The sequence below is a fragment of the Bos javanicus genome, chromosome 16 (assembly GCF_032452875.1).
Source record: "Bos javanicus breed banteng chromosome 16, ARS-OSU_banteng_1.0, whole genome shotgun sequence".
Taxonomy (NCBI): domain Eukaryota; kingdom Metazoa; phylum Chordata; class Mammalia; order Artiodactyla; family Bovidae; genus Bos; species Bos javanicus.
This window is the reverse complement of record NC_083883.1, coordinates 64,350,172-64,377,890: the sequence shown is the minus strand read 5'-3', so window position 1 is coordinate 64,377,890 and position 27,719 is coordinate 64,350,172. Positions and strand designations below refer to the sequence as shown.

Genomic DNA, 27,719 nt, shown 5'->3' with positions numbered 1-27,719 from the left:
AATGGAAGAGTCCCAATTCAAAGCCAGGATTCCAAGTCTACTTTTCTTTTTTTTTTTTTCCCTACTTTTCTTAGTACAGCTGTTTCCATACTATATTTTATTTGCTATGAAGGGCATTCCAGAATTCCAGCAGAGGGAATCAAGTGTTGAGACATTAATCCTGATAGTATTCACTTAAAGCTGGGTTGGCTGATGCTGTTTCCCCATCAGTCCTGTTGTTTCCTGTGACTGTGGAGGCCTGGCCCAGCCCGTACCAGGCCATCCCACACTCTCTGCTGCCTCCCTGTGGCTATGTCAAGTCAGGCTATACAAACTTTTTCCTTGGAATCGCCTGTTATTCAGTCATTAAGTCATGTCTGACTCTTTGCAACCTCATGCACTGGAGCACGCCAGGCTCCTCTGTCCTCCACTATCTCCTAGAGTTTTCTCAGTTTCATGACCATTGAGTCAGTGATGCTACCTAACCATTGTATCCTCTACCATCGCTTTCTTCTTTTGTCTTCAATCTTTCCCAGCCTCAGGGTCTTTTCCAATGAGTTGGTTCTTTGCAACACATGGCCAAAATATTGGAGCTTCAGCATTAGCAATAGTCCTTCCAATGAATATTCAGGGTTGATCTCCTTTAGGATTGACTGGTTTGATCTCCTTGTTGTCCAAGGGACTCTCAAGAGTCTTCTCCAGCACCACAGCACGAAAGCATCAGTTCTTTGGCACCCAGCCTACTTTACGGTCCAACTCTCACATCCATAGGTGACTTACTGGAAAAACCATAGTTTCGACTATATGGGCCTTTGTCGCCAAAGTGATGTCTCTACTTTTTAACACACTGTCTAGGTTTGTTATAGCTTTTTTTCCAAGGAGCAAGCATTTTTAATTTCATGACGGCAGTCACCATCCTCAGTGATTTTGGAGCCCAAGAAAATAAAATCTGTCACTGCTTCCACTTTTTCTTCTTCCATTTTCCATGAAGTGACGGGACCAGATGCCAGGATCTTAGTTTTTCTGAATGTTGAGTTTCAAGCCAACTTTTTCACTCTCCTCTTTCACCCTCATCAAAAGACTCCCTTGTTCTTCTTCACTTCCTGCCATTAGAGTCATATCATTTGTGTATCTGAGGTTGTTAATATTTCTCCCAGCAATCTTGATTCCAGCTTTTGATTCATCCAGCCTGGCATTTTCCATGATGTACTCTGCATATAAGTTAAGTAAGCAGGGTGACAATATACAGCCTTGACGTACTCCTTTTTTAATTTTGAGCCACTCAGTTGTTCCATGACCAGTTCTAACTATTGCTTCTTGACCTGCATACAGGTTTCTCAGAAGACAGGTAAGGTGGTCTGGTATTCCCATTTCTTTAAGACTTTTCCACAGTTTCTTATGATCCACACAGTCAAAGGCTTTAACATTGCCAATAAGGCAGAACTAGATATTTTTCTGGAATTCTCTAGCTTTCTCCTTAATTTAATGTCTATTGGCAGTTTGATCTCTGGTTCCTCAGCCTTTTCTAAACCCAGTTTGAACATATGGAAGTTCTTGATTCATGTACTGCTGAAGCCTAGCTTGAAAGATTTTGAGCATAACCTTGCTAGTGTGTGAAATAAGTGCAATTGTGTGGTAGTCTGAACACTCTTTGGTATTGCCCTTCTTTGGGACTGAACTTTTCCAGTCCTGTGGCCACTGCTAAGTTTTCCAAATTTTTGGCATATTGAGCACGGCACTTTCACAGCATCATTTTTTAGGATTTGAATAGCTCAGCTGGAACTCTGTCACCTCCACTATCTTTGTTTATAGTAATGCTTCTTAAGGCACACTTAATGTTATACTCCAGGATGTCTGGCTCTAGGTGAGTGACCACACCACTGTGGTTATCTGAAGAAATCTCTAGTCTCTCCAACACCATTGTTTTCCTCTATTTCTTTGCACTATTCATTTAAGAAAGCCTTCTTATCTCTCCTTGCTATTCTCTGGAACTCTCTATTCAGTTCGGTATATCTTTTCCTTTCTTCCTTGCTTTTTGCTTCTCTTATTTCCTCAGCTATTTGTAAGGCCTCCTCAGACAACCATTTGGCCTTCTTGCAGTTCTTCTCCTTTTGGGATAGTTTTGGTCACTGCCTCCTATACAACGTTACAAACCTCCATCCATAGTTCTTCAGACACTTTGTCTACCAGATCTAATCCTGTTTGTTACTTCCACTGTAGAATCATAAGGGGTTTGATTTAGGTCATACCTGAATGGCCTAGTCAAGGCTATGGTTTTTCCAGTGGGCATGTATCGATGTGAGAGTTGGACTGTGAAGAAGGCTGAGCGCCGAAGAATTGATGCTTTTGAACTGTGGTGTTGGAGAAGACTCTTGAGAGTCCCTTGGACTACAAGGAGATCCAACCAGTCCATTCTAAAGGAGATCAGCCCTGGGATTTCTTTGGAAGGAATGATGCTAAAGCTGAAACTCCAGTACTTTGGCCACCTCATGTGAAGAGTTGACTCATTGGAAAAGACTCTGATGCTGGGAGGGATTGGGGGCAGGAGGAGAAGGGGACGACAGAGGATGAGATGGCTGGATGGCATAACTGACTTGATGGACGTGAGTCTGAGTGAACTCTGGGAGTTGGTGATGGACAGGGAGGCCTGGCGTGCTGCAATTCATGGGGTTGCAAAGAGTCAGACACGACCGAGCGACTGAACTGAACTGAACTGAATGGCCTAGAAGTTTCCCCTACTTTCTTCAATTTAAGCCTGAAGTTTGCAATAAGGAGCTGATGATCTAAGCCACAGTCAGCTCCAGGTCTTGTTTTTGCTGATTGTACAGAGCTTCTTTGTCTTTGTCTGCAAAGAACATAATCTGATTTTGGTATTGACCATCCATTGATATCCATGTGTAGAGTCATCTCTCATGTTGGAAGAAGGTGTTTGCTATGACCAGTGTGTTCTCTTGGCAAAATTCTGTCAGCCTTTTCTCTGCTTCATTTGGTACTCCATGGCCAAACTAGCTGGTTATTCTGGATATTTCTTGACTTCCTACTTTTGCATTTTGATCCTCTGTGATGAAAAGGACATCTTTTTTTGATGTTAGTTCTAGAAGGTGCCATCAGTTCAGTTCAGTTCAGTTGTGTCTAACTCTTTGCGACCCCATGAATCGCAGCACGCCAGGCCTCCCTGTCCATCACCAACACCCAGAGTTCACTCAGACTCACGTCCATCAAGTCAGTTATGCCATCCAGCCATCTCATCCTCTGTCATCCCCTTCTCCTCCTGCCCCCAATCCCTCCCAGCATCAGGGTCTTTTCCAATGAGTCAACTCTTCACATGAGGTGGCCAAAGTACTGGAGTTTCAGCTTTAGCATCATTCCTTCCAAAGAAATCCCAGGGCTGATCTCCTTTAGAATGAACTGGTTGGATCTCCTTGTAGTCCAAGGGACTCTCAAGAGTCTTCTCCAACACCACAGTTCAAAAGCATCAATTCTTCGGCACTCAGCCTTCTTCACAGTCCAACTCTCACATCCATACATGACCACAGGAAAAACCATAGCCTTGACTAGACGAACCTTTGTTGGCAAAGTAATGTCTCTGCTTTTGAATATGCTATCTAGGTTGGTCATAACTTTCCTTCCAAGGAGCAAGCGTCTTTTAATTTCATGGCTGCAGTCACCATCTGCAGTGATTTTGGAGCCCAGAAAAATAAAGTCTGACACTGTTTCCACTGTTTCCCCATCTATTTCCCATGAAGTGATGGGACCAGATGCCATGATCTTAGTTTTCTGAATGTTGAGCTTTAAGCCAACTTTTTCACTGTCCTCTTTCTCTTTCATCAAGAGGCTTTTCAGTTCCTCTTCACTTTCTGCTACTGCACAATTGCACTCATCTCACATGCTAGTAAAGTAATGCTCAAAATTCTCCAAGCCAGGCTTCAGCAATATGTGAACCGTGAACTTCCAGATGTTCAAGCTTGTTTTAGAAAAGGCAGAGGAACCAGAGATCAAATTGACAACATCCTCTGGATCATCAAAAAAGCAAGAGAGTTCCAGAAAAACATCTATTTCTGCTTTATTGACTATGCCAAAGCCTTTGACTGTGTGGATCACAATAAACTGTGGAAAATTCCGAAAGAGATGGGAATACCAGAACACCTGACCTGCCTTTTGAGAAATCTGTATGCAGGTCAGGAAGCAACAGTTAGAACTGTATATGGAACAACAGACTGGTTCCAAATAGGAAAAGGAGTACGTCAAGGCTGTATATTGTCACCCTGCTTATTTAACTTATATGCAGAGTACATCATGAGAAACGCTGGGCTGGAAGAAGCACAAGCTGGAATCAAGATTGCCTGGAGAAATATCAATAACCTCAGATATGCAGATAACACCACCCTTATGGCAGAAGGTGCCATAGGTCTTCGTAAAACTGGTCAACTTCAGCTTCTTCAGCATCAGTGGTTGGGGCAAAAATTTGGATGACTGTGATATTGAATCGTTTGCCTTGGAAATGAATGAAAATTATTCTGTCATTTTTGAGACTGTGCCCAAGTACTGTATTCCAGACTCTTTTGTTGATGATGAGGGCTATGCCATTTCTTCTAAGGAACTGCCTAATTTTGCTCTTATCTAAGTTTGACTCTTTCCTTTGGAATTATATCCAAGAGATATAACCTTTAGTTTTGTTTATTAATGCAGTTTAATAATGATGTGAAACATTAATTGAATTGAAAATTATTAACATAATTGTTAAGATAGTTCAGTAGGTACAGGGGTTACAGTAAGATTTCTTTATTCAGCAGGGCTGAACTTAACTTAAAAAATTGAAGCTCTTGGTGTGGATGTGGAGAAAAGGGAATCCTTGTGCACAGTTTGTGAGATTGTAAATTGTAAATTTCTCAAGATAGAAAACAGTACGGAGCCTCCTCAGAAAATTAAAAATGGAACTGTCATATGATCTATTAATTTGCCTTCTTTTCTTTTTATTGTAGCTATATGGGATAATGGGTGTTAACTAAACCTATTGTGGTAATTAGTTCATAGTATATGTGAATCAATACATCGTGCTATGTAACTTTAATTTCTAGAATGACATATGTCAGCTATTTCTCAATAAAACTAGAGGGAATTCCCTGGCAGTTAGGACTTGGTGCTTTCACTGCCAAGGCCTGGGTTTGATTCCTGGTCATGTGTCATGGACAAAAAAAATCAAAATCAAAAAGTAAAATAAAACTAGAAAAAAATTTTTTAATGGAAGCTCTTAGGTAACAAGAACAAGGTGTTTGGGGCATATTAAGTGCTGATCACAAGGTAATTCACTGTTACTGAACCTTTTAAATTGGCCCAGCTGTTCAAATTACTTTCTGAGGAGAAGAAAGATTTAAAACTTAAATAATTGAGGAATGATCCTAAGGGTAAGGAATGTAATGTAGTTAGGTGCTAGATAATGGAGTTTCAGTTTTCATTATTTAGAAAATATCTCTCTTGACTCATAATTCCCATTCTGGTGTTTTCAACCTTCCTGATTCTACTTATTATTCTCTGTAGGATTTTCCCCATAAAGCACATTATACATAATTTACTTATTTTGTTCATTTTCTGGCTTCTCCCACAAGAATGAGGGTAGGCATCTTTCTCTGTGCTGTTCCTTGAGGTAGCTCAAATCTCTAGAACAATTGAATTCACTTAATCACTTTGTGCCTCATTTTCTCCATCTGTACAATGGAGTCAAAATAGCATCTATCTCAGGACTTAAGTGACTGAACAACAAGAAAAATGTGTATTTTTTGTTTGCCCAGAACAGTTCCTACAGCATACTAAAGAGCTACATAAATGCTTGCTACTACCATCATTATTATTAGTTCAGATAGCAAAAGCAGCGTGTGCAGAGACACGGAGGTGGGAAGCAGCATGATGTGATGGGGGACTGGATGGTAGTGGTGATGATGCCCATAAGGAACTGGGATGGTCAGGGTCATGATATCATGACCTGAAATCATGTTCAGTTCAGTTCAGCTGCTCAGTCGTGTCCAACTCTTTGCAACCCCATGAATCCCAGCATGCCAGGCCTCCCTGTCCATCACCAACTCCCGGAGTTCACTCAAACTCACGTCCATCGAGTCAGTGATGCCATCCAGCCATCTCATCCTCTGTTGTCCCCTTTTCCTCTTGTCCCCAATCCCTCCCAGCATCAGGGTCTTTTCCAATGAGTCAACTCTTCCCATGAGGTAGCCGAAGTACTGGAGTTTCAGCTTTAGCATCATTCCTTCCAAAGAACACCCAGGGCTGATCTCCTTCAGAATGGACTGGTTGGATCTCCTTGCAGTCCCAAGGGACTCTTAAGAGTCTTCTCCAACACCACAGTTCAAAAGCATCAATTCTTTGGCACTCAGCTTTCTTCATAGTCCAACTCTCACATCCATACATGACTACTGGAAAAACCATAGCCTTGACTAGACAGACCTTGCATTTCTCAATGATTAATGGTCTATTTCTCCGTACTAAGATGCAAGCTCCAGGGAGACCCCCCACGAGGCATTTGTGTGATGAATCACTGTATCCCAACATCATTCAACTCCCTGCCTGAGGTCACCCAGCAGAACAGCCACAGCTCTGGACTGCCAGCCCTGTGCCCCTTCCAGAGTGCCCAGGTGAGTGAGGGAGCTTGGGCTTTGGGCTCACCCAGCTTTCCTGAGCCTCAGTTTCATCATCAGCAGTATTGTTAGGGGTTGACTGGGTGCATATCTCTTGTGAAGCAATGAACAAAGTGCCGGGGACCCAGTCAGTGCTTAAAATGTTTATTTACCGCTCATTTCCCTTAAGAAGATATGGGATTTGGAACAATATGGTCGGGATGGAACTGGGTGCTGTGACCTGAAAGGCCGCAGGCCTAGCGGCAGGATGCATGCGGCCTCCCTGCCCCCTCCATGCCCCGGGCTCCTTGGTCCATGGGATTCTGCAGGCAAGGATGCTGGAGTGGGTTGCCATTTCTGCCTCCAGGGGATCTTCTCAATCCAGGGATCGAACCCAGGTCTCCTGCATTGCAGGCAGATTCCTTACTGTTTGAGCCGCCAGCGAAGCCCGAAGATGCTACTAGCTCAGGCCACCGCTGCCGAGTGTGGGCGTGGTCAGCGTTCCCTCCTCCTCCTGTCACTCTCCGGGCTCCGCCCCGCGAGCTCAGTTCTCCGGAAGGGCTGTTTTCCTGCCGGCAACAGTATTTGACGGTTAGATGCCGTCAGAGGAATGACTGAGGACGAGGCATCTACGTTTAAGAAGGTAGGATACGCAGAAGGAGGAGAGCTGGGAAAGCTTGAGAAGGTGTTTTCTTTGAAGGATTCCTCGGGCTTTGGGGACTGGAAGTGAAGTGGGCGTGGAACTGGGGGAGAGGAAGGAGCACACGGAGCCAGTCCCAGGGGACCCTTTGCACCTAAGCCCTTCTGAGATTTCCAGGGTTCTGTCATAATTCACACATTATTTCTTCAAGGCGTCTCTGTTTATCAGGCTCCTCTGGTTGTGTGGGGAAAATGAAACTGAAAGCAGGACTCTCCTTTCGCAGGGTTTTTGTTGAGCTGTTTTTATTTTCTACTCTGATGTTTTACTCGGAGTTCTTTTATTATTGTTATTATTATTATTCCCTGGAGCAGGAAATGGCAACCCAGTACTCTTGCCTGGAAAATTCCACGGACAGAGAAGCCTGGTGGGCTACAGGCCGTGGAGTCTTACTACTATCTTTTTTTTTTTTTTTTTTTTGCATTTCCTCATAAGTTAGTCCAAGGTGTGGTGTTCTTAAATGATTGTATTACTTTGAAATTAGCAGTTGAAGGAAGCGCCTGAAATAAATAAAGGAGCAGAGAAGAAAAGAAGTTTGAACAAACCCTGAATCCTCCAGGTTTCTTTGAGCTTCTTTCATTCCTTGATCTTTTCCAGCCCACCTCACATTCATTGTAGATAAAGTTGTTTACACAAACATTTGATCCAAAGAGTTCAGCTGGGTGACTGTGCTTCCGCTGCACATTTGGTTAGCTCTCTGAGGATAGAGGCTTTGAGACTGTCAGGCAGGTGGGACTACTGAAAAATGGTTGCTTTGTGATTTTTGTAGCAGAAGCAGTTATAAACATTCAGGTAAGTTTGCTGCCCTCTGCTGTCTGAATTGTATCTAAATTGCTCAGATCTGATGGAGGGCTGCTGCTGCTGCTAAGTCACTTCAGTCGTGTCCGACTCTTAGCGACCCCGACCCACACGGACTGCAGCCTACCAGGTTCCTCCGTCCATGGGATTTTCCAGGCAAGAGTACTGGAGTGGGGTGCCATTGCCTTCTCCGCTGATGGAGGGCAGTTGGACTAAATTGACCCCTCATAGGTTCCCTATTTGTGTAGCATGTAAAGCACTGGGTGGGAAGAACAGGGTGTGTTAAAGTTTTTTTTTTCTTCTTTTCATAAAGTGATGTAATTAGCTCTACCATTTATTGAAGGCCTAATATTTTACCTTCTCTCTACTTCAATGCACTTTATATGGGGGACTGTATTTTTTGTCGTCCCTATTTGAGGAAACAAAAAATTCAGACTCAATAATCTAAGGTTACACAATTAGGAAGAGTCTAGAGTCACACAGTGGCACCCCACTCCAGTACTCTTGCCTGGAAAATCCCATGGGCAGAGGAGCCTGGTAGGCTGCAGTCCATGGGGTCGCTAAGAGTCGGACATGACTGAGCGACTTCACTTTTCACTTTTCACTTTCATGCACTGGAGAAGGAAATGGCAACCCACTCCAGTGTTCTTGCCTGGAGAATCCCAGGGACGGGGAGTCTGGTGGGCTGCCGTCTATGGGGTCGCACAGAGTTGGACACGACTGAAGAGACGCAGCAGCAGCAGAGTTACACAACCAGGGGCCAAACTTAGATCTTGCAGAGGTGGGAGTTCGAGTTCTTTCCCACCTCTGGGATCTAATGCCAGATGACTTGAGTTGGAGCTGATGTAATAATAATAGAAATAAAGTGCACAATAAATGTTATGCTCTGAATCATCTCCAAACCCACCCCTTCCCCACCCCCAGTCCGTGGAAAAATTGTCTTCCACAAAACTGGTCCCTGGTGCCCAAAAGTTTGGGGACTTCTGCTTACTCTACACTACTTTGAATAGGAGTGCACACTTTTGCACTTGCAAAGAGCCAGGAATGGACTGAGCATGCTTAACCAGAAATGCAGATTGATGAAAAACACATATTTTCTTATTAAACAAGGGTTCTGGTTTTTTAAAGAGGCCATTTATTTCTATTAAGAGTGTGTTTATATGGCATTGGAAAAAAATGTATTATAGGTTGAGAATCTTAAAAACAATCATAGCCTTTGACTGGTCATTCAGTTCTTTGAAATCAATTGAAAGAAATCTATTATAAGATCTATCATAAGAAAACAAGATCAGTTCAGTTCAGTTCAGTCGCTCAGTCGTGTCCGACTCTTTGCAACCCCATGAATCGCAGCACGCCAGGCCTCCCTGTCCATCACCATCTCCCGGAGTTCACTCAGACTCACGTCTATCGAGTCGGTGATGCCATCCAGCCATCTCATCCTCTATCGTCCCCTTTTGCTCCTGCCCCCAATCCCTCCCAGCATCAGAGTCTTTTCCAATGAGTCAACTCTTCCCATGAGGTGGCCAAAGTACTGGAGTTTCAGCTTTAGCATCATTCCTTCCAAAGAACACCCAGGGCTGATCTCCTTTAGAATGGATTGGTTGGATCTCCTTGCAGTCCAAGGGACTCTCAAGAGTCTTCTCCAACACCACAGTTCAAAAGCATCAATTCTTTGGCGCTCAGCTTACTTCACAGTCCAACTCTCCCATCTATACAGGACCACTGGAAAAACCATAGCCTTGACTCAACAGACCTTTGTTGGCAAAGTAATGTCTCTGCTTTTGAATATGCTATCTAGGTTGGTCATAACTTTTCTTCCAAGGAGTAAGCATCTTTTAATTTCATAACAAGATAAAATAAGCTAAGTTTGCTGCAACATTATTTAGAATTGTGAAAAAAAAATCAAATTTTGAAACTCTTGTTTAAAAGTTACTTTAAAAATCTGCTCAGTAGTAGGGAACTGAAACACCTCTCTGATGGTCTATTGCAGACATTAAAATATTTTAAAATACTTTGTAATAACATAGGACATTATTTATAATTAAGGTGTTAAATGAAAGGAAGCCAAATACAAAGTTACAGGTCATGAGTCCAACTATTTTTAAAAATAATGTATAGACTATACTAAAATATTAACTATGCCTGTTTCTAAGCAGTGGGAGAATAGAGTAATACTTTTCTTGTTTGCAATTTACATATATTTATGTTGTTGTTGCTCTTCAGTTGCTAAGTTGTGGCTGACTTTTTGTGACACCCTGGACTGCAGCACACCAGGCTCCTCTGTCCTTCATTGTCTCCCGGAGCTTGCTCAAATTCATGTCCATTGAGTCGGTGATGCTGTCTAACCATCTCATCCTCTGTTGCCCCCTTCTCCTCCTGCCCTCAATCTTTCCCAACATCAGGGTCTTTCCCAATGAGTCGGCTCTTCATATCAGGTGGCCAAAGTATTGGAGCTTCAGCTTCAGCATCAGTCCTTCCAATGAATATTCAGGACTGAACCCCATGAACAGTATAAAAAGATATATATTTATAATATTCTATAATAAAAAAGTCTATAATAGATGTATTTTGAAAACATTGCTAGTAAAGTTAATTTCTCTAATTCACATGTTTTCTCACTCTTGTAACACTACAAATTACCTCTCTCATCTCCAGGTGAAAAGTCAGAAGACTGCAAGAGTATTGTGCCTCCTCATACTGGTGGTCTGTAGCCAGACAATTCCTATTTCCCCTGACAGGAGTTTCTAACAGTTCAATGTCTCTTTGATCAAATCCCAAGAAGATAAGTTTTCATTTTCTCAAAGAGAAGGCAAGAAAATTGTAGCCAGTGGTATATACCATCATGGAGACTGAGAGCCATAACAACCCTCAGGAAAGACCCACACCCTCTAGTAATGGGAAGGCTTCAATGGGAGACAATCATTCGTTAATTAAAGCTGTTAGAGATGAAGACATTGAGTTGGTCCAGCAATTGCTAGAAAGAGGGGCTGATGTCAATTTCCAGGAAGAATGGGGCTGGTCACCTTTGCATAATGCAGTACAAGTTGACAGAGAGGACATTGTGGAACTTCTGCTTAGTCATGGTGCTGAGCCTTGTCTGCGGAAGAAGAATGGGGCCACTCCCTTCATCATTGCTGGGATTGTGGGAAACGTGAAGTTGCTCAAACTATTACTTCCTAAAGTAACAGATATCAATGAGTGCGATGTTAATGGCTTCACAGCTTTCATGGAAGCTGCTGTGTATGGCAAAGTCGAAGCCTTAAGGTTCCTGTATAACAACGGAGCAGAGGTGAATTTGCACAGAAAGACAATGGAGAATCAAGAGAGGGTTAAGAAAGGAGGGGCCACTGCTCTCATGGATGCTGCTAGAAGAGGGCATGTAGATGTCGTAGAGATCCTCCTTCATGAGATGGGGGCAGATGTCAATGCCCAGGACAATAGGGGCAGAAATGCTTTGATCTATGCTCTTCTGAACTCTGATGATGAGAAGGTGAAAGCCATTACTCGCCTTCTGCTGGACTATAAGGTTGATGTCAATGTGAGGGGGGAAGGAAGGAAGACGCCGCTGATCTTGGCAGTGGAAAAGAAGAACCTGGATCTGGTGCAGATGCTTCTGGAACAAACAGCTATAGAGATTAATGACACAGACAGTGAGGGTAAAACAGCACTGCTGCTTGCTGTCGAGCTCAAGCTGAAGGAAATTGCCCAGTTGCTGTGTCGCAAAGGAGCCAGCACAAAATGCGGGGACCTCGTCGCAATAGCGAAGCGCAATTATGACTCTGACCTTGCAAAGTTCCTTCGCCAGCATGGAGCCGTAGAAGACGTTTGCCCTCCTGCTAAAGCCTGGAAGCCTCAGAGCTCACGTTGGGGGGAGGCCCTGAAACATCTTCACAGGATATACCGCCCTATGATAGGCAAACTCAAGATCTTTATTGATGAAGAATATAAAATCGCTGACACTTCCCAAGGGGGCATCTACCTGGGGTTATATGAGGAACAAGAGGTAGCTGTGAAGCGGTTCCCTAAAGGCAGCACACGGGGACAAAATGAAGTCTCTTGTTTGCAGAGCAACCGAGCCAATGGTCACGTGGTGACGTTCTATGGCAGTGAGAGCGACAGGACCTGTCTGTATGTGTGCCTTGCCCTGTGTGAGCACACGCTGGAGAAGCACTTGGACGACCGCAAAGGAGAGGCTGTGCAAAACAAGGAAGATGAATTTGCCCGCAACATCCTCTCATCTCTGTTTAAGGCTGTTGAGGAACTACACCGGTCTGGATACACTCATCAGGATCTGCAACCGCAGAACATCTTAATAGGTGAGTCCCCAGTCTTCTCCAGAAATGTAGGGTCTTTATTTATCAGAGGAACAGCTTTTCATGGCAGAATAGGAAAGAACTAGAGTCAGTGTGAGTTGTTCAATTTGAGGATGAATGTAGGAAATCCACAGATACAGTGCGGTTTCTCCTGCTACCAGGTAGAACCTGTATTATTCCGTGTGGAGGTGAAGGAAGCTCATGGAATACCAGGCTAAGCTTATGCTGCCCTTAGCAAATACAAATATGAATGTAGGTCTTGGATGGAGCCAACTCCAAGTTCAAATTCTTAGAATAGTCTGCAAGTAAGAGAATCTAGAAAGTGTGTTCCTTCAGACAAGGTGGCAGCTAACAGTGAATGTTGTGTGTGTGCTCAGTTACTGTGAAACTTAACGGCAAAACTGAGGTCAAACTTGGGATCCAGGATAAGATGTGACACAAATGAAACACACTGCAAGGAGGCTGAACAAGTCAGTGTGCGCTCTTGTAAACCAAGACCATACACTAAAGCAACGTTCAAGGAAACAAGCATAGCTGAGTATAAAGTCCCAGGAGACAAGGTAGTGCAGTAGTAAGAGCCTCGGCTTGGACTTCCCTGGTGGTCCAGTGGTTGAGAACCCGCCTGCCAATGCAGGGACACATGTTCGATCCCTGGTCCAGGAAGATTCCACATGTCGCCAGGCAACTACGCCCATGCGCCACAACTACTGAAGCCCTTACTCTAGAGCCTGTACTCCACAGCAGGGGAAGTCACCGAAACGAGAAGCCCATGAACCGAAACTAGGGAGTAACTGCTGCTGTCCACAGCTAGAGAAAGCCATCTTGCAGCAATGAAGACCCAATGCAGCCAAACATAAATAATAATTTAGAAAGATCCTCAGCTTCAGCCAGGTTTAGGGAGCCTTGCAGCCTAGTCCCACCACTTTGTAGTTTTGTAACCTCAAGCAAGTTGCTTAATTCTGTGAGTGTTGGTTTCCTCCCTTGGGACTGATAATACCTCCTTCATAAGGTTGTTACAAAGTCTAAGTGCCGTGTGTCAAATGGACAAGTCACCTGTACATGGTACGTGCCCAACAAAGGCCAGGTACTTGTCTAGAGGGCTAAAGCGGAAGTGGATACCTAACCTACAGACATGCACTAGTTTAACTTTGGTGTAAGGGACCAGGGCAAAAAGAAGGTGTGGGCGTTTAGAGGCAGAGAGCAGTATATAAGGTACTGGAAGACAGAAATGGGTACACATAAGATCTGGCTGTAGTTTGAGGACACGTGCTCATGCCATTCCTTCCTGGTTTTAAGCAGCTTTGCTGGGGAGACGGACAAGGGCCAGAAGTATGTACAGCTCTACCTGGTGAGAAAGAGTCTTTGAGGTTCCTGCAGGGGTGAGGACCTTCCCAATTCTACATGCCAATCTTGATGTGAAAGGGTCACACATCACATTCTAAAGAAAAATAGTCTCTGACTACCTATTCTTCAAAATTTCTAGCACCATTTCTTCCACTCCTAAGCGTGAACAATAAAGAATCGATTATATTTCTGCATCAAGGTGGTGAACCTAGCACATACTGCAGACTCTGCCCTGTATTAAATTCTTCAAATGATGGGAAAAGATTTTTAAGTGAATTTGTAATTAAAATCAACATTAAAAAAAGAATTCTTAGAGGACAAAATCCTTGAGGAATCATGGAGAGGCTAAACATAGATAGGATGGGATTGAAGAATAGCATAGGAGCCCAGGACAAAGTCAGAAAGCCACAGAAAAGCATTCCTCATGAAAGTGGGAAGAGTACAGAACAGCACCACTCAAAAGCGATGGAAGCCAGAAGTGAGGGAACCAAGGACCAGAGAGCAGGCAGATCGCTACCTCAGTAGAAATTAGGAAGATCAAACCCTGGGCTTCCCCTCTCCCCTAGGGACCAAGCATCTATGACAGGCCTTTCTGCCTGCAGACAGGGGGACTGCTTGAGACATTGAGTCACTGATGATTTTAAGAGAAAGACTCAAATGTGTTCCTTTATATGGCTGGGAAATATTCCATATATTACATATATATGTACCACAACTTCTTTATCCATTCATCTGTCGGTGGACATTAGGCTGCTTCCATGTCCAAGCTATTGTAAATAGTGCTGTGATGAACTTTGGGGTATATGTGTCTTTTTCAGTTATTGTTTCCTCAGGGTATGTGTCCTGTAGTGCGATTACTGGGTTATATGGTAGTTTTATTCCTAGTTTTTAAAGGAATCTCCATACTGTTCTCCATTGTTTGTGTATCAATTTACATTCCCACCAACAGTGCAAGAGGATTCCCTTTCCTCCACACGCTCTTCAGCATTTATTGCTTAAAGTGGGGGGTGGGGGGTGGGTGGCAGGGAGAGGGTGGGACGAATTGAGACAGTAGCACATAACATTACCATGAATAAAATAGATAGCTAATGGGAAGTTTCTGTATAACACAGGGAGCTCAACACAGTGCTCTGTGACAAGCTAGAGGGGCAGATGAAGTAAGACTCAAGAGGAAGGGATATAGGTATACTTATGACTGATTCACATTGTTTTATGGCAGAAGCCAACACAATAGTGTAAAGCAATTATCTTCCAATTAATAATAAATTTTAAAAAACTCATAAGAATTCAGAAAAAAAGAGAGAAACAAAGAGCTGTTATATACACAGGATATCTGCCAAAGCAACTATTAAATGGCATGGCCCACTTACCCCAGAGCTTCACTGAGAAAAAAGCAAAGCAGAAGATCTGACAGTGCTCTCATCCCTCCTCTGTGTTGGATGGCATTAACAGAAGCAACTCAGGATGTCAGGGAGTCTCAACTGCAATGTAAAACATACAGTCAAAAATCACCTAAGAGTTGCTGGTAGACTTCCCTGGTGGTTCTAGTGGTTGGGACTCCCTGCTTCCAATGCAGGGGCCATGGGTTCCATTCCTGGTTGGGGAACTAAAATCCCACATGCCACACGATGTGGCAAAAAAAAAAAAAAAAAGTTATAAGAGTTGCTGATACTGAAAGGTTGTTGCTGAACCACAAAAGACGCCAGGATTCTTGGCCTCCGGAGGAGAAGAATTCAATCCGGGGCCAGTGACAAGGCTTGATCACTCAGAGCTTTTGTGTAATAAAGCTTTATTAAAGTATAAGAGATAGAGAAAGCTTCTGACATAGACATCAGCAGGGGGCAGAAGGAGTGCCCCCCTGCTAGTCTTTAGGCGGATGTTATATAGCTACTAGCATTCTGCTAATTAGAGAAAGGAAATGTCTCAAAACTCAGAGACTGGCACCAGGCCCCTCACCCACAACACACATTTTGAGATAACATTGGCATTAGGCGAGTCATCCCGGGTTATAAAACGATTGACATGAATCTTGAAGAAAGGCAGGTTTCCAAGTGAATATAGAGAGTTTCATTAACATAGATTAGGAGAATAATGTATGAGTAAAACATACTGGTTTGTCAAGTGGGTTCTGAGTCTGAGGCAGAACCTACTTGAAGACAGAGTCCAGGGTAAATACATGGTTCATTAACATAGCTTAAAACAAATATTTCCATAAGAAAAATGCATTGGTTAGCTAACGGTTTGAGAAAAGTTAAGTTCAGAAACGCTGGGCTGGATGAAGCACAAGCTGGAATCAAGATTGCCGGGAGAAATATCAATAACCTCAGACATGCAGATGACACCACCCTTATGGCAGAAAGTGAAGAGGAACTAAAGAGCCTCTTGATGAAAGTGAAAGAGCAGAGTGAAAAAGTGGGCTTAAAGCTCAACATTCAGAAAACTAAGATCACGGCATCCAGTCCCATCACTTCATAGCAAATAGATGGGGAAACAGTGGAAACAGTGGCTGACTTTATTTTTGGGGCTCCAAAATCACTGCAGGTGGTGACTGCAGCCATGAAAAGAAAAGACACTTGCTCCTTGGAAGAAAAGTTATGACCAACCTAGACAGCATATTAAAAAGCAGAGACATTACTTTGCCAACAAAGATCCATCTAGTCAAGGCTATGGTTTTTCCAGTGGTCATGTATGGATGTGAGAGTTGGACTATAAAGAAAGCTGAGTGCTGAAGAATTGATGCTTTTGAACTATGGTGTTGGAGAAGACTCTTGAAAATCCCTTGGACTGCATGGAGATCCAATCAGTCCATCCTAAAGGAAATCAGTCCTGAATATTCATTAGATGGACTGATGCTGAAGCTGAAACTCCAATACTTTGGCCACCTGATGTGAAAAACTGACTCATCTGAAAAGTCCCTGATGCTGGGAAAGATTGAAGGTGGGAGGAGAAGGGGACGACAGAGGATGAGATGGTTGGATGGCATCACTGGCTTAATGGACATGAGTTTGAGTAAACTCTGGGAGTCGGTGATGGACAGGCCTGGTGTGCTGCAGTCCATGGGGTCTCAAAGAGTCAGACACGACTGAGCGACTGAACTGAACTGAACTTCAGGTGGAGCTAGGTGTCATCATGGCAACACAGAATTTTAAGAGAAACCTCTTTTTAAATTTGTATAGAGAAGGGGAGGAGAAAGCAATGGCACCCCATTCCAGTACTCTTGCCTGGAAAATCCCATGGACGGAGGAGCCTGGTGGGCTGCAGTCCATAGGGAGCTAAGAGTGGGACACGACTGAGCGCCTTCACTTTCACTTTTATGCATTGGAGAAGGAAATGGCAACCCACTCCAGTGTTCTTGCCTGGAGAATCCCAGGGATGGGGTAGCCTGGTGGGCTGCTGTCTATGGGGTCCCACAGAGTTGGCCACGGCTGAAGTGACTTAGCAGCAGCAGCAGCAGCAGAGAAGGGGAAAAAAAATTTTAACATTTGTAGTTTGTTTCCTCCTGCCACTTAAGAGAGAAAAAGGAGCCTTGATGGGCTACAATCTGTGGGATCACAAAGAGTCAGACAGGACTGAGTGACTAACACTTTCACTTTTCATGGGAAAAAAAATCAAATGCTAGAAGAGATGTGAAGTGTTCATTAAACGCTTTCAAATTTCTGTAGCAGAAAACACCAAGTGGCTTAAATAAGTGAAGGGAATTATTGAAATAATTGAAAACAGTCTGTGATTTATGATGTGCACCCTGTCTGCTCCTTAATCTCCATGCATTCCTATCTGGAATTCTCTCTTCCCTTTCTTCCCCATTCCACTCACCTATCCAATTTCTACTGATCTTTTCTCTCTAGGCATCTCTTCCTTTTTTTTTTTGGCCTCACCCTGAGGCTTGTGGGATCTTAGTTCCCTGACCAGGGATTGAACCCATGCCCCTTACACTGGAAGCGTGGGGTCTTAACCACTGGGTCTCCAGGAAATTCCCTAGGCATCTCTTCCTTAATGAAAACTTCCCCCTCTCTATGCAGCCATGTAGTTCTTCTCATGGTACACTTTTAGGGCATCCTGAACTTTTGGCTAGCATTTTCAAAACTGCAATTAATGTTTAGCCATGTATTTATCCCTTTACTATCGGTCTCCTTGCCCAGAGACTCTAAACTCTGTAGAGCAAGGACTGTGTTCTCCTTCCTCGCCATCATTTTTTCTCTCATAAGACATTTGTTGAACAATTTGATGGCTTCATTTTTGTTAGACTCTGAATTTCCCTACAATGCTGAGGTCCAAATTCATAATGAAAGGGCTCTGAGTACACAGTTGCACTGGCTGGTATCTGCGGTTACCCAGCCTTCCTTCTCAGACTCCTTTAAGCCACCTCTTTGAGGACAAATCACCTTTCACTCTGTTCCCCACCTCTCTTATCCCTGTTTCTGAGGACTCAGTGGCTTCCTTCAAGGGAGGAAGATGCTGAAGGGGGGAGGGAGGCAACGACTCATTAGAAGCACGTGGTTGACTCATGGTCACAGATGACAATGTCATAGTGGGCAGTGGCGAGCGGGCTTGATTTGGTGGAATGCTACGCTAAGGTGGTGCTGGATTTGGACCCTTCGGCTCTAAGGTCCAGTTGTTCTTCAGCTATAGGACGTAACCTTAACTCTGGCCAGCAGCTTCTTTACAAATCTGTGCTCTTTGACCCCAGGAATTGCATGAAGGGGGAGCTGGCTATACTTATCCTCTTGCTTCCCCAACCCGTGGCTTGGGATGTGTAAAATGTAAATCTTGCTCTTGGCAGATACCAGTAGGTCAAAGAACGCAGTGCACATGACTGTTTTGAAAAGTAAACAAGGCAGATATGAGCTCATCATTGTCTTCCTCAGTGATGATGGATTGTACATTGAGTTACAGATTTATGTAAATTAATTCTAACATGGGGATTGAGGATTTTCTTTTTTAAAAATGTATTTATATATTTTTTAATTGAAGGATAATTGCTGTACAGTATTGTGTTTGTTTCTGCCAAACATCAACAAGAATCAGCCACAGTATACATGTCCCCTCCCTTTTGAACCTCCCACCCACTCCCACCCTCTAGGTTGTTACAGAGCCCCAGTTTGAGTTCCCTGAGTCATACAGCAAATTCCCATTTGGCTATCTATTTTACATATGATAATGTAAGTTTCCATGTTACCCTCTCCATACATCCCGCCCAAGAATAAGCAATTTCAATGCATCTCCACAAACTCTCCTTTAGATTCCAAGAATGGTGCTTGCCTGGCAGATTTTGATAAAAGCATCAAGGGGACTGGAGATCCACAGGAAATCAAGAGAGATCTAGAGGTAATTTCTAGAAACAGTTTTCTTTTCCATCTCTCTACTTCCTCATTCGTTCATTATCTTACTTCCTGTGGCTGATTAAAGGACGTTCCTATTTTGCCTAGGAAAGAAAGTAGTTTCAAGGCATTTCCCTGGTATGATGGCCCTCACTCCCTTGCAGACAACAGCATCTCTCTGGGTGGGTGTGGAGTTGGTCCTTGCTGTGGCCGTTTCTGTGTCTCTTTGCATGTCTCTTTACCCTCACAGGCTAAATAGCAAATACATTGAGCATGCCACATTTCTTGAAGAATTACCTCCAGGAGATTTCTCCAGAATAATTCCACAATTCCTGTAGGAGGTATTTGCTGCCTGAAGACAAAGTAAATGAGATTTCTTTTCCCACTCTATTCAAATGCATGTGCTAAACTCCTAGGAGGGCCAGATACTAAGGCCCTCTGAAGCACATGGGAATGATGGGATTGATCCCCAGCTCAAAAGAGACTATACTTGGCCCCACAGGTTAAGATCCTAAATAACTGTTTCCCCAGAGAGGAGACAAAGCAGGAGACATATAGCCTCTGTAGACCACAGCTCCTGGATAGACTCTGAGCCGTTAGGGCAGCTGGCCCCTGGAGTTCTCCAGGGTGCTGAACTTCCAACCCAATTGGTAAGAGTTCTCCATCCATGCCTGGCCTTTCTGGCTCAGTGGCTCCAGATTTGAGCTCCTTCCCTGACTGGTGTCTTTCTTAATGCAGAAGTTCTTGTGCTGGTCTCCTCCCTAGTCTTTCTTCCCTGCTATGTCCTGACTCCTGGGGTGTTCACTGTGTTCTTCTGGACCTGGTCTGGCTCTTTAATGTCCTGCCTGACACAGGCCCAACCCAAAGTCCCTGTTCCTAGCCAGACTCTGAGCAACCCCCTCCCCTTGTTTAAAACCCTCTCCCTTTCCCTGGTTTATCTAAAAATTCTATCTGTACTTTGAGGTCTAGCTCAAATTCCTCTTCCTCTACACAGTCTGCTCTGACAGCTCTGGCCTGGGATTATCTTTTGCTCCTTATAAACCTAAACTACACTTTCTTGAAGAGTTATCCATGCCCAAGCCCATACCCAACCTGTGGGCTCCTTGAGATTCTACCCATTTTCCATTTGCTCATAGCCTGTGCCCCACCCTCCAAAGTTCCCCAAATAGAGTGCTAATTCCTAAGCACTTTTGACTTGATTTATGGGCTTCCCTGGTGGCTTAGATAGTAAAGAATCTTCCTACAATGCAGGAGACCTGGGTTTGATCCCTGGGTGGGGAAGATCCCCTGGAGAAGGGAATGGCAACCCACTCCAGTATTCTTTCCTGGAGAATCCCATGGACAGAGGAGCCTGGTGGGCTACAGTGCATGGGGTTGCAAAGAGTCAGAAATGACTGAATGACTTTCATTTACTCATGGCTTCTGTGCAGGCCCTGGGACTGCTGGTCCTGTATGTGGTAAAAAAGGGAAACGATTCTTTTGAGATGTTGAAGAATCTAAGAACTGAAGAGTTGATTGAGCGTTCTCCAGATAAGGAAACTCGGGACCTCATTCAGCATCTGTTAGTCCCTGGGGACAATGTGAAGGGCCATCTGAGTGGCCTGCTGGCTCATCCCTTCTTTTGGAGTTGGGAGAGGTAAGGAAAACAGTGTATATTACAGGCCTCTAGGATGGAGATGGTGAGTGTATTAGTCAGGGCTCTTTATATTGGGTTGGCCAAAAAGTTCATTTGAGTTTTTCCATAAGATGTTACTATAGAAGAACCGCAAAGAACTTTTCAACCAACCTGATATATATACAAAATAAGGAAATGCCTCATGCAATACTGGGGCTGAGAAGTTCCACCATCTGCCCTCTTCAAGCTGGTGACCCAGGAAAGTCAGTTGTATAATTTAGTCTGAATTCAAAAGCATAGGAACCAGGAGAGCTAAAGATGCAGATTCCAGTAAAGGTCTGAGGGCCTGAGAACTTGGAGAACTGAGAGCAGGAGTAGAACCATGTCCCAGCCAAAGTGATCAGCAGGGAGGGGGCAAATTTCCCCTTTCATTCTGTTCAGGCCACCCATAGATTGGATGATGCCTACTTGCACTGGGAAGGGCTGTCTGCTTCACTGGTTCAAATGCTAATCTCCTCTGGAAACATCCTCACAGACACACCCAGAGTAATATTTAATCTAAGTGCTGTGTGTGTGGTTGGTGAAATTAACAGATGAAATTAACCATCACGGTGAGGTGGGCAGGAGTCAGACTGGGAATTAGCAGACCCAGGCTTTTCTCTCAGCTTGGAATTTCCTGGGAGGACGTCATCATAAGAGTGACTTAACTTCTCTAGATCTGATTTTCTCCATTGAAGAATAGAAAAATGATTTGGGCAAAAAGAGACAGCAAGTGCTCTCCTAATGTGCAGATTGTTTAGAGACATGCTTTTACTACTCTTATCAAATGCCAAAATCTAATAGTTTCCTCCTTCTGGGAAAAGTGGGAAGGGTGGAATGATCATGATCATTCTGTCATTCTCAGCCGCTACCGGACCCTCCGGGATGTGGGAAACGAATCTGACATCAAAACACGAAATACTAATGGCAAGATCCTCCAGCTTCTGCAACCTGAAACATCTGAACTTCCAAGTTTTGCCCAGTGGACAATTGAGGTATGAACAACTCCTATGGTCTGGGAGTTATTCCAGGAATAAGAATCTGTGTCATGTGTTATGTTGGTTTTCCTAACTTTTTTATACTATGAGCCTGGTTCAGTCAAGGGGTAAGAGGGGTTTTCCTTGCCTTCTTCCCATCCCAGACCCCCTCAGCTCTTCTGGGTCTCTGCTATAGGCGAGGTTCTCCTGAGATATTTATCTAGGCTCCTCTTTAGGATGGACTTGTCACAGCCCACAAGCCTTTTCCTTTTCTGTGACTCTTTCTCTCAAGCCTTATTTTCTGAGTGAGGTCTGACTAATAATTCTATTTCCACTGTGACACGAGCAGCTGATTAAATAGAGTTTAGTCCAAGGGAGGTACTTCCACAGGGGCATTTCCATCCAGGGAGCCTGGCTGCCTCTGATGCCAGTGAACAGCCCAGCATTGAGCATCCACACACCCATACCTGCTTTCTGGATGAGAAAACAGAGAAACAAAAAACAATCATCTTTCAAATTCCTTCTCTTCCAGAGAAGGTCCGCCCAACTTGAACTCAATATAGTGGAACATGGGCTTCCCAGGTGGCACTAATAGTAAAGAACCCGCCTGCCAATGCAGGAGACACAAGGGATGTGGGTTTGATCCCTGGGTTGGGAAGATCCTCTGAAGGAAGGCATAGCAACCCACTTCAATATTCTTGCCTGGAGAATCCCATGGACAGAAGAGCCTGGCAGGCTACAGTCCATAGGGTCGTACAGAGTCAGACATTGCTGGGAGCCGGTGAGGCATTCCACTCGTGACAAAGGTCATGAGGAAGGAGGCTCGACATACGGCAAGACATGACTGAAGCAACTTAGCACACATGTACTTATGGTGGAGCATAATAATTAATCACTCATTCAGTCTAATTGGCACCATCAGAACTTTCACTATTATTAATTAGAAGACATCTGTCAAATACAAGTATGTGTTAGGACCACGCGAGGTCATGGATATACAAAGCAGAGTATAGCATCCAAGTGGGGCTGAGAGACCTACAGAAGGGATGGCTGTGGGATACATGCTGGGTACCCCTGAGACATAAGCAGAGCATTATGGGAAAATCCATAACTCTCGTCTTTGAGTGGGACCAACATCTTTCATATCTTGGGCCTGATGTAGGGCTCTGCTTCTCCCATACCTCCTTGTTTCTGGGTCTCGTTTTGCTTTCCCTCCCTTGTCTGCCTCTAGATCACAGGTCATACTCATAATTGCTGGCTTAATCTGTCTTTCCCGCTGCCCAATAAGTTCTGCAAGGAACTGATGGTACCACTCAGGTAGCCTTCTAGTCACCAGTTACTCTTCCTAAGGGACCCTCTGGCTTCATGGTTGTTGCATCTTATTCTCTTACTCCAAACTATTTCTAAATATCAGAACTATCTACAAAGAGTGTGAGCACAAATAGCCAGTGGGAATTTGCTGTATGATGCAGGGAGCTCAAACCAGGTGCTCTGTGACAACCTAGAGGGGTCGGAAGGGGTGGAGATGGGAGGGAGGTTCAAGAAGGAGGGGACATATGTATATACTTATGGCTGATTCATGTTGCTATATGGCAGAAACTAACACAATATTATAAAGCAATCATCCTCCAATTAAAAATTTAAAAAATAAATGAAAAAAAAAGTGAGAGCACAAAGAAGAAGGCATTACTGATATGAGAGCAGCTGCCCTGGGACACCTAGGGACAAGGAGAAACATGTAACCTTTGGAACCATAACTACAAACAAAACAAAGAACAGCCACACTCACTACGGCAATGGCTGCAAGGCCTGGTCTCAGTCAGGACAACCCTCCTTAAAGAGGCGATGTAATCAGGTTTGAATTTGGAAAGGTGGCCGCAGGATAGCAGTACTGTATAGTATAATGAGCCAATTTCCTCATGTAGTAGCCAACGATTTCCTAAACTGTGTTTTACTGTAGTTAATTTCTATGAAAATAATTCTCTTGGAAAATAGATACACAAATTTAAAGTTATTTATGGTCCCACATCCAAATACAAACACAATTAGCACTATGGTGCACCGTGTTTACTTCCATTCTTTTCTATTAATTTGCTTTATTAATTAGTGGTAATTTTGACCTATATTCATATTTGTATTCTGCCTTTTTGTATTAACATTCTATCAGATTTATTTTGTATTGTTACCACATTTTTGTGTAATTTTTTTTTTTAGGTTGACAAATCTGTGATGAAAAAAATGAATGCGTTTTATAAAAAAGGGAATACCTATCAGAACACTGTAGGTGACCTGCTGAAGTTCATCCGGAATGTGGGAGAGCACATTAATGAACAAAAGAATATAGAGTAAGAACTGTTTTCACTCTTATAAGTCATATATGAGATGAGAATAATTTAAAAATTCCGGTTCGAAGTTTACATCTGCTATTGGATGGAAAGAAGAAAACTTATTTTGATGAAGGGAAAGTCATTCCTCCCTTCTGTTTGGAAAAGGCCCACCGTGAGGGTCTTATAGTCGATGATGGACGTTCCCATCAGGCTCTTGTCTTCCTTTTCCGTTTTTGTTGAGCCTGCTTCTAATGAGAAGGGACACAGGAGACTGGGTGGCTGCGTAAAACAAATGTACATTGTGAGTGTAGCCCCATGTTAATTCACTTAGCTTTTGCTCCCCAAAACCTCAGTTGCAGACTCACCCAAAGTCTGCAGTTTTCAGGGCTCTTTTGGATTTCAGCATTGTAGATAAGGGATTGTAGAACTGTATTATCTCCATTTTATGGATAATAAAACTGAGGTGCAAAAAAACTTAAGTTGCCGAAATTTACTGTTAGATGAACAGTCAGGAGATGAATCTTGCTCTGTCAGATTCCAAAGTCTTTATTTATTCTGCTATAGACACCAGGGGAGCAAAAAAAATCTCCAGGGCCATATGCTGTTGGGGCAGGCATATCAAAATATTTGTTTCATTTCAGGATGAAGTCAAAAATTGGAGAACCTTCCCAGTATTTTCAGGAGAAATTTCCAGATCTGGTCATGTATGTCTATAAGAGACTACAGAACACAGAATATGCAAAGCATTTTCCAAAAAATCTCAACCTGAACAAAGCCGACGTGTGATGGAATTGGTGGTGGTGAGCAGGCTGGCCAGCCCTAGTGCCTTTTGAATTCAGGGCGGTACAATTTTGCTGTGCGAGTCACAACTCTCTGGGCCTCTTGATTTTTTATTTTTATTTTTTGGCCATGCCATGCAGCACGTGGGATCTTGTTTCCCCCATCAGGGACTGAACCTGGGCCCTCTGCAATGGAAGTGTGGAGTCCCAGCCGCTGGACCACCAGTGAATTCCCTGGGCCTCTTGACTAACCTGGTTGCTTGTGAGTGATGAATTGGATAGCCGATGTGTCAGTTCCTGGCGCAGTGCTCAACATTCTCCACATTCACGACAACAAAAAGCGTATGCTCAAGCTACTTTGGTCCTTAGTAAAGCTTAGTGGCAGGAGCTGAGAGGGCATCCTGCTGAGATGGCATCCTCTTGCCAATTGCACCGAAGGAGTGAGTTCCTGGACCCCTAATGCTTTATTTTTACATCAATTATCTCATGTAATTCTTCCAAAGACCTTGCAAGATAGGATTAATGTCCCCATTTAGGAACTGAAGAGCCCGACAGACTCAGGGAGGTTGAACAACTGGACGCAGCTTATACAGCCTGCACAGAGTGCCGTATAAACGGACGTGGAGCTATTGTTAACTCTCACTCGGTCACCTTAGAACTCAATGACTAGCTCAGAGCTCTTCTGCATGAGACCCAAAAAGAGTAGGTCAAAGGGACTCTAAGTGGTTCATTCGTTCCATTCATTCATTCATTAATATTTGTTGAGCACTAACTAGTATGTCTAAGCACCAATTATATGAGCCTCGTCCCTTCTAGAATCACCTGTGCTGGTTTCCTATGACCTAAGGTACTATTTTTGAACTGTTGACAATCTTGCCCTTCAGAGGCCATTTGGCAGTTGAAATGGCTTTCTGAGCAGAGGGTAGGGGGTGGTACTGGTGTTCTAATAGAGGTCAGGGATGCTGCTGAATGCTCTATGATATACGCAGGACAGCACCCCGCAAACAGAATGATCCAGCCTAAAATATCAGTGGCTTGAGGATGAGAAACTCTGCCTTAAGAGGCTGTGACACCTCTGAGCTGGCTGGGAGCCCAGGACTGTGGAGTGTGTGGCCCACCTCACAAAGGAGTGACCAGAGTTTGATGTCTTGCTTTAGGATCTGTAATGAGACAGCACCAGGGTCGCCTCCTCAGGAAGTCCTCTGAAGCCCCTCACTTTCCACACCCGAGTCTGAGTGTCCTATCTGCTCCCTAGCACCCATAGCCACCCCAGAGCATGCTTCTCTCCACCCAGAGCATGGTTCTTCCTCTCTGGAATCTAAGCTCCTTAGGGCCCATGATATATTGATGTGTGTTATTACAGCCTAGCAAAATGTCTGCCACATGGCAATGATCAATAATTATTCATTGAAAAATGAACGATCCATCTTATAGATGAGTAATATTTGTAGATGACATTTTGATGGTGTTTTATAATTTATAAATTACACCTGCATATTTTATCTTTTAGTTTTAAAAATAATCCTGTAAGCTAAGTGTTATGATCCTTATTTCGCAGATGAGGAAACTAAGGTTAGAGACAGATTGATTTACTCAATGCATAGGAAATGTGACTATCTCGATCTGAAAGGACTTTCTGGCATGAAGTCTGATTTCTTTCCATTTATCCTCACTGGCCTGACGTGCTGCGGTTCATGGGGTCACAAAGAGTTGGACACGACTGAGCGACTGAACTGAACTGAATCCTCACTGTGGTGGTGAAGATGAAGCTTTGTAATGAAAGGAGCTGGGGAAGAACATGTCTCTTAGGTTCTTTTTAAAAAAGGAGGTGGGGACTTCCCTGGTGGTCCAGTGGTTAAGAACTGCCTGCCAATGCTGGGAACAGGGGTTTGATCCCTGGGCCAGGAAGATTCCGCAAGCCGAGGGGCAGCTAAGCCCCTCGTTGTTGTGTGCCACAGCTACTGAGCCTGTGCTCCAAAGCCCATGCCATAACTAGAGAAAGCCCACAGCACTGACGATCCAGCACGGCCATGAATAAACAGATAAATAAAAATTTTAAAATACATACATAAAAAGAAGGTGGTCTCTGTATAGCTCAGGGAACTCTACGCAGTGCTCTGTGGTGATCTAAATGGGAAGGAAATCCAAGGAAGAGGGGATATATGTGTATACATATAGCTGACCCACTTTGCTGTATAGTAGAAACTAACACAACACTGTAAGGCAACTGTATGCCAATAAAAAGAAATAAAAAATGAAAAGGAGATGGTATCGACTTCCCTGGTTGTCCAGTGGTTAAAACTCTGTGCTTCCAATGCAGCGGGCACGGGTTTGATCCCTGGTCAGGGAACTAACTGGCACCTCAAGCAGAGGTTCCAGTTACACAGAGATGAGGGGAGCTTGCCTGTCTAGAATGCACTAAACAATTGTGCATGCCTCATGGCACAGCCAATGGATAAATTAAAAAATATTAAAAGGAGATGGTCTAAAACAGGTGTTATGGAATGAAATTAACAAGTGCTGAGAGAAACTTAAGACTTCTCTTTAAGGTTTCAGGAGCAGTAGTTTTAAGCTTTCAAAGTAAGATTTGATTTTCTGATTTGTAGTGAGTACCTAGATATGACAATCAAATGTCCATTAGTAAAATTCAGTAAAACTTTGAATTATCTGAATATCTGATTTTCTTTTTTTTTGGGGGGGGGTGCCATTGCCTTTTATTTTATTTATTTATTTATTTATTTATTTATTTTGTTCAGGATGGGGAACACATGTATACCTGTGGTGGATTCATTTTGAAAAAAAAAAAAATCTGAAAAAAAAAAATATCTGATTTTCTGAGTGACATTTCCACTTTAGAGAGTGGTGATATCTATAGTAGGAAATGCTCAATGATTAACTCCTGGGTAAATT

At 43.6% G+C, this 27,719-nt stretch overlaps 1 protein-coding gene across 1 annotated transcript; it reads left to right on the top strand.

The window, feature by feature from the left end:
* The first annotated feature begins 10,157 nt into the window (after nucleotides 1–10,157).
* Nucleotides 10,158–27,481, top strand: RNASEL (ribonuclease L). Its single transcript, XM_061383407.1, has 6 exons — nucleotides 10,158–12,413; nucleotides 18,994–19,079; nucleotides 20,503–20,708; nucleotides 21,592–21,721; nucleotides 23,918–24,048; nucleotides 24,672–27,481. The coding sequence occupies exons 1-6, from the start codon at nucleotides 10,940–10,942 to the stop codon at nucleotides 24,814–24,816; spliced, it is 2,172 nt and encodes a 723-aa protein (XP_061239391.1). The 5' UTR covers nucleotides 10,158–10,939; the 3' UTR covers nucleotides 24,817–27,481.
* The last annotated feature ends 238 nt before the right edge of the window (nucleotides 27,482–27,719 follow it).

Excerpts from the sequence above, each read along its gene's own strand:
- RNASEL (XM_061383407.1), top strand. The coding sequence starts at position 10,940 with ATGGAGACTGAGAGCCATAACAACCCTCAGGAAAGACCCACACCCTCT. Across the intron at positions 12,414-18,993 it reads ACCGCAGAACATCTTAATAG|ATTCCAAGAATGGTGCTTGC; the intron begins GTGAGTCCCCAG and ends ACTCTCCTTTAG. Across the intron at positions 21,722-23,917 it reads TTGCCCAGTGGACAATTGAG|GTTGACAAATCTGTGATGAA; the intron begins GTATGAACAACT and ends TTTTTTTTTTAG.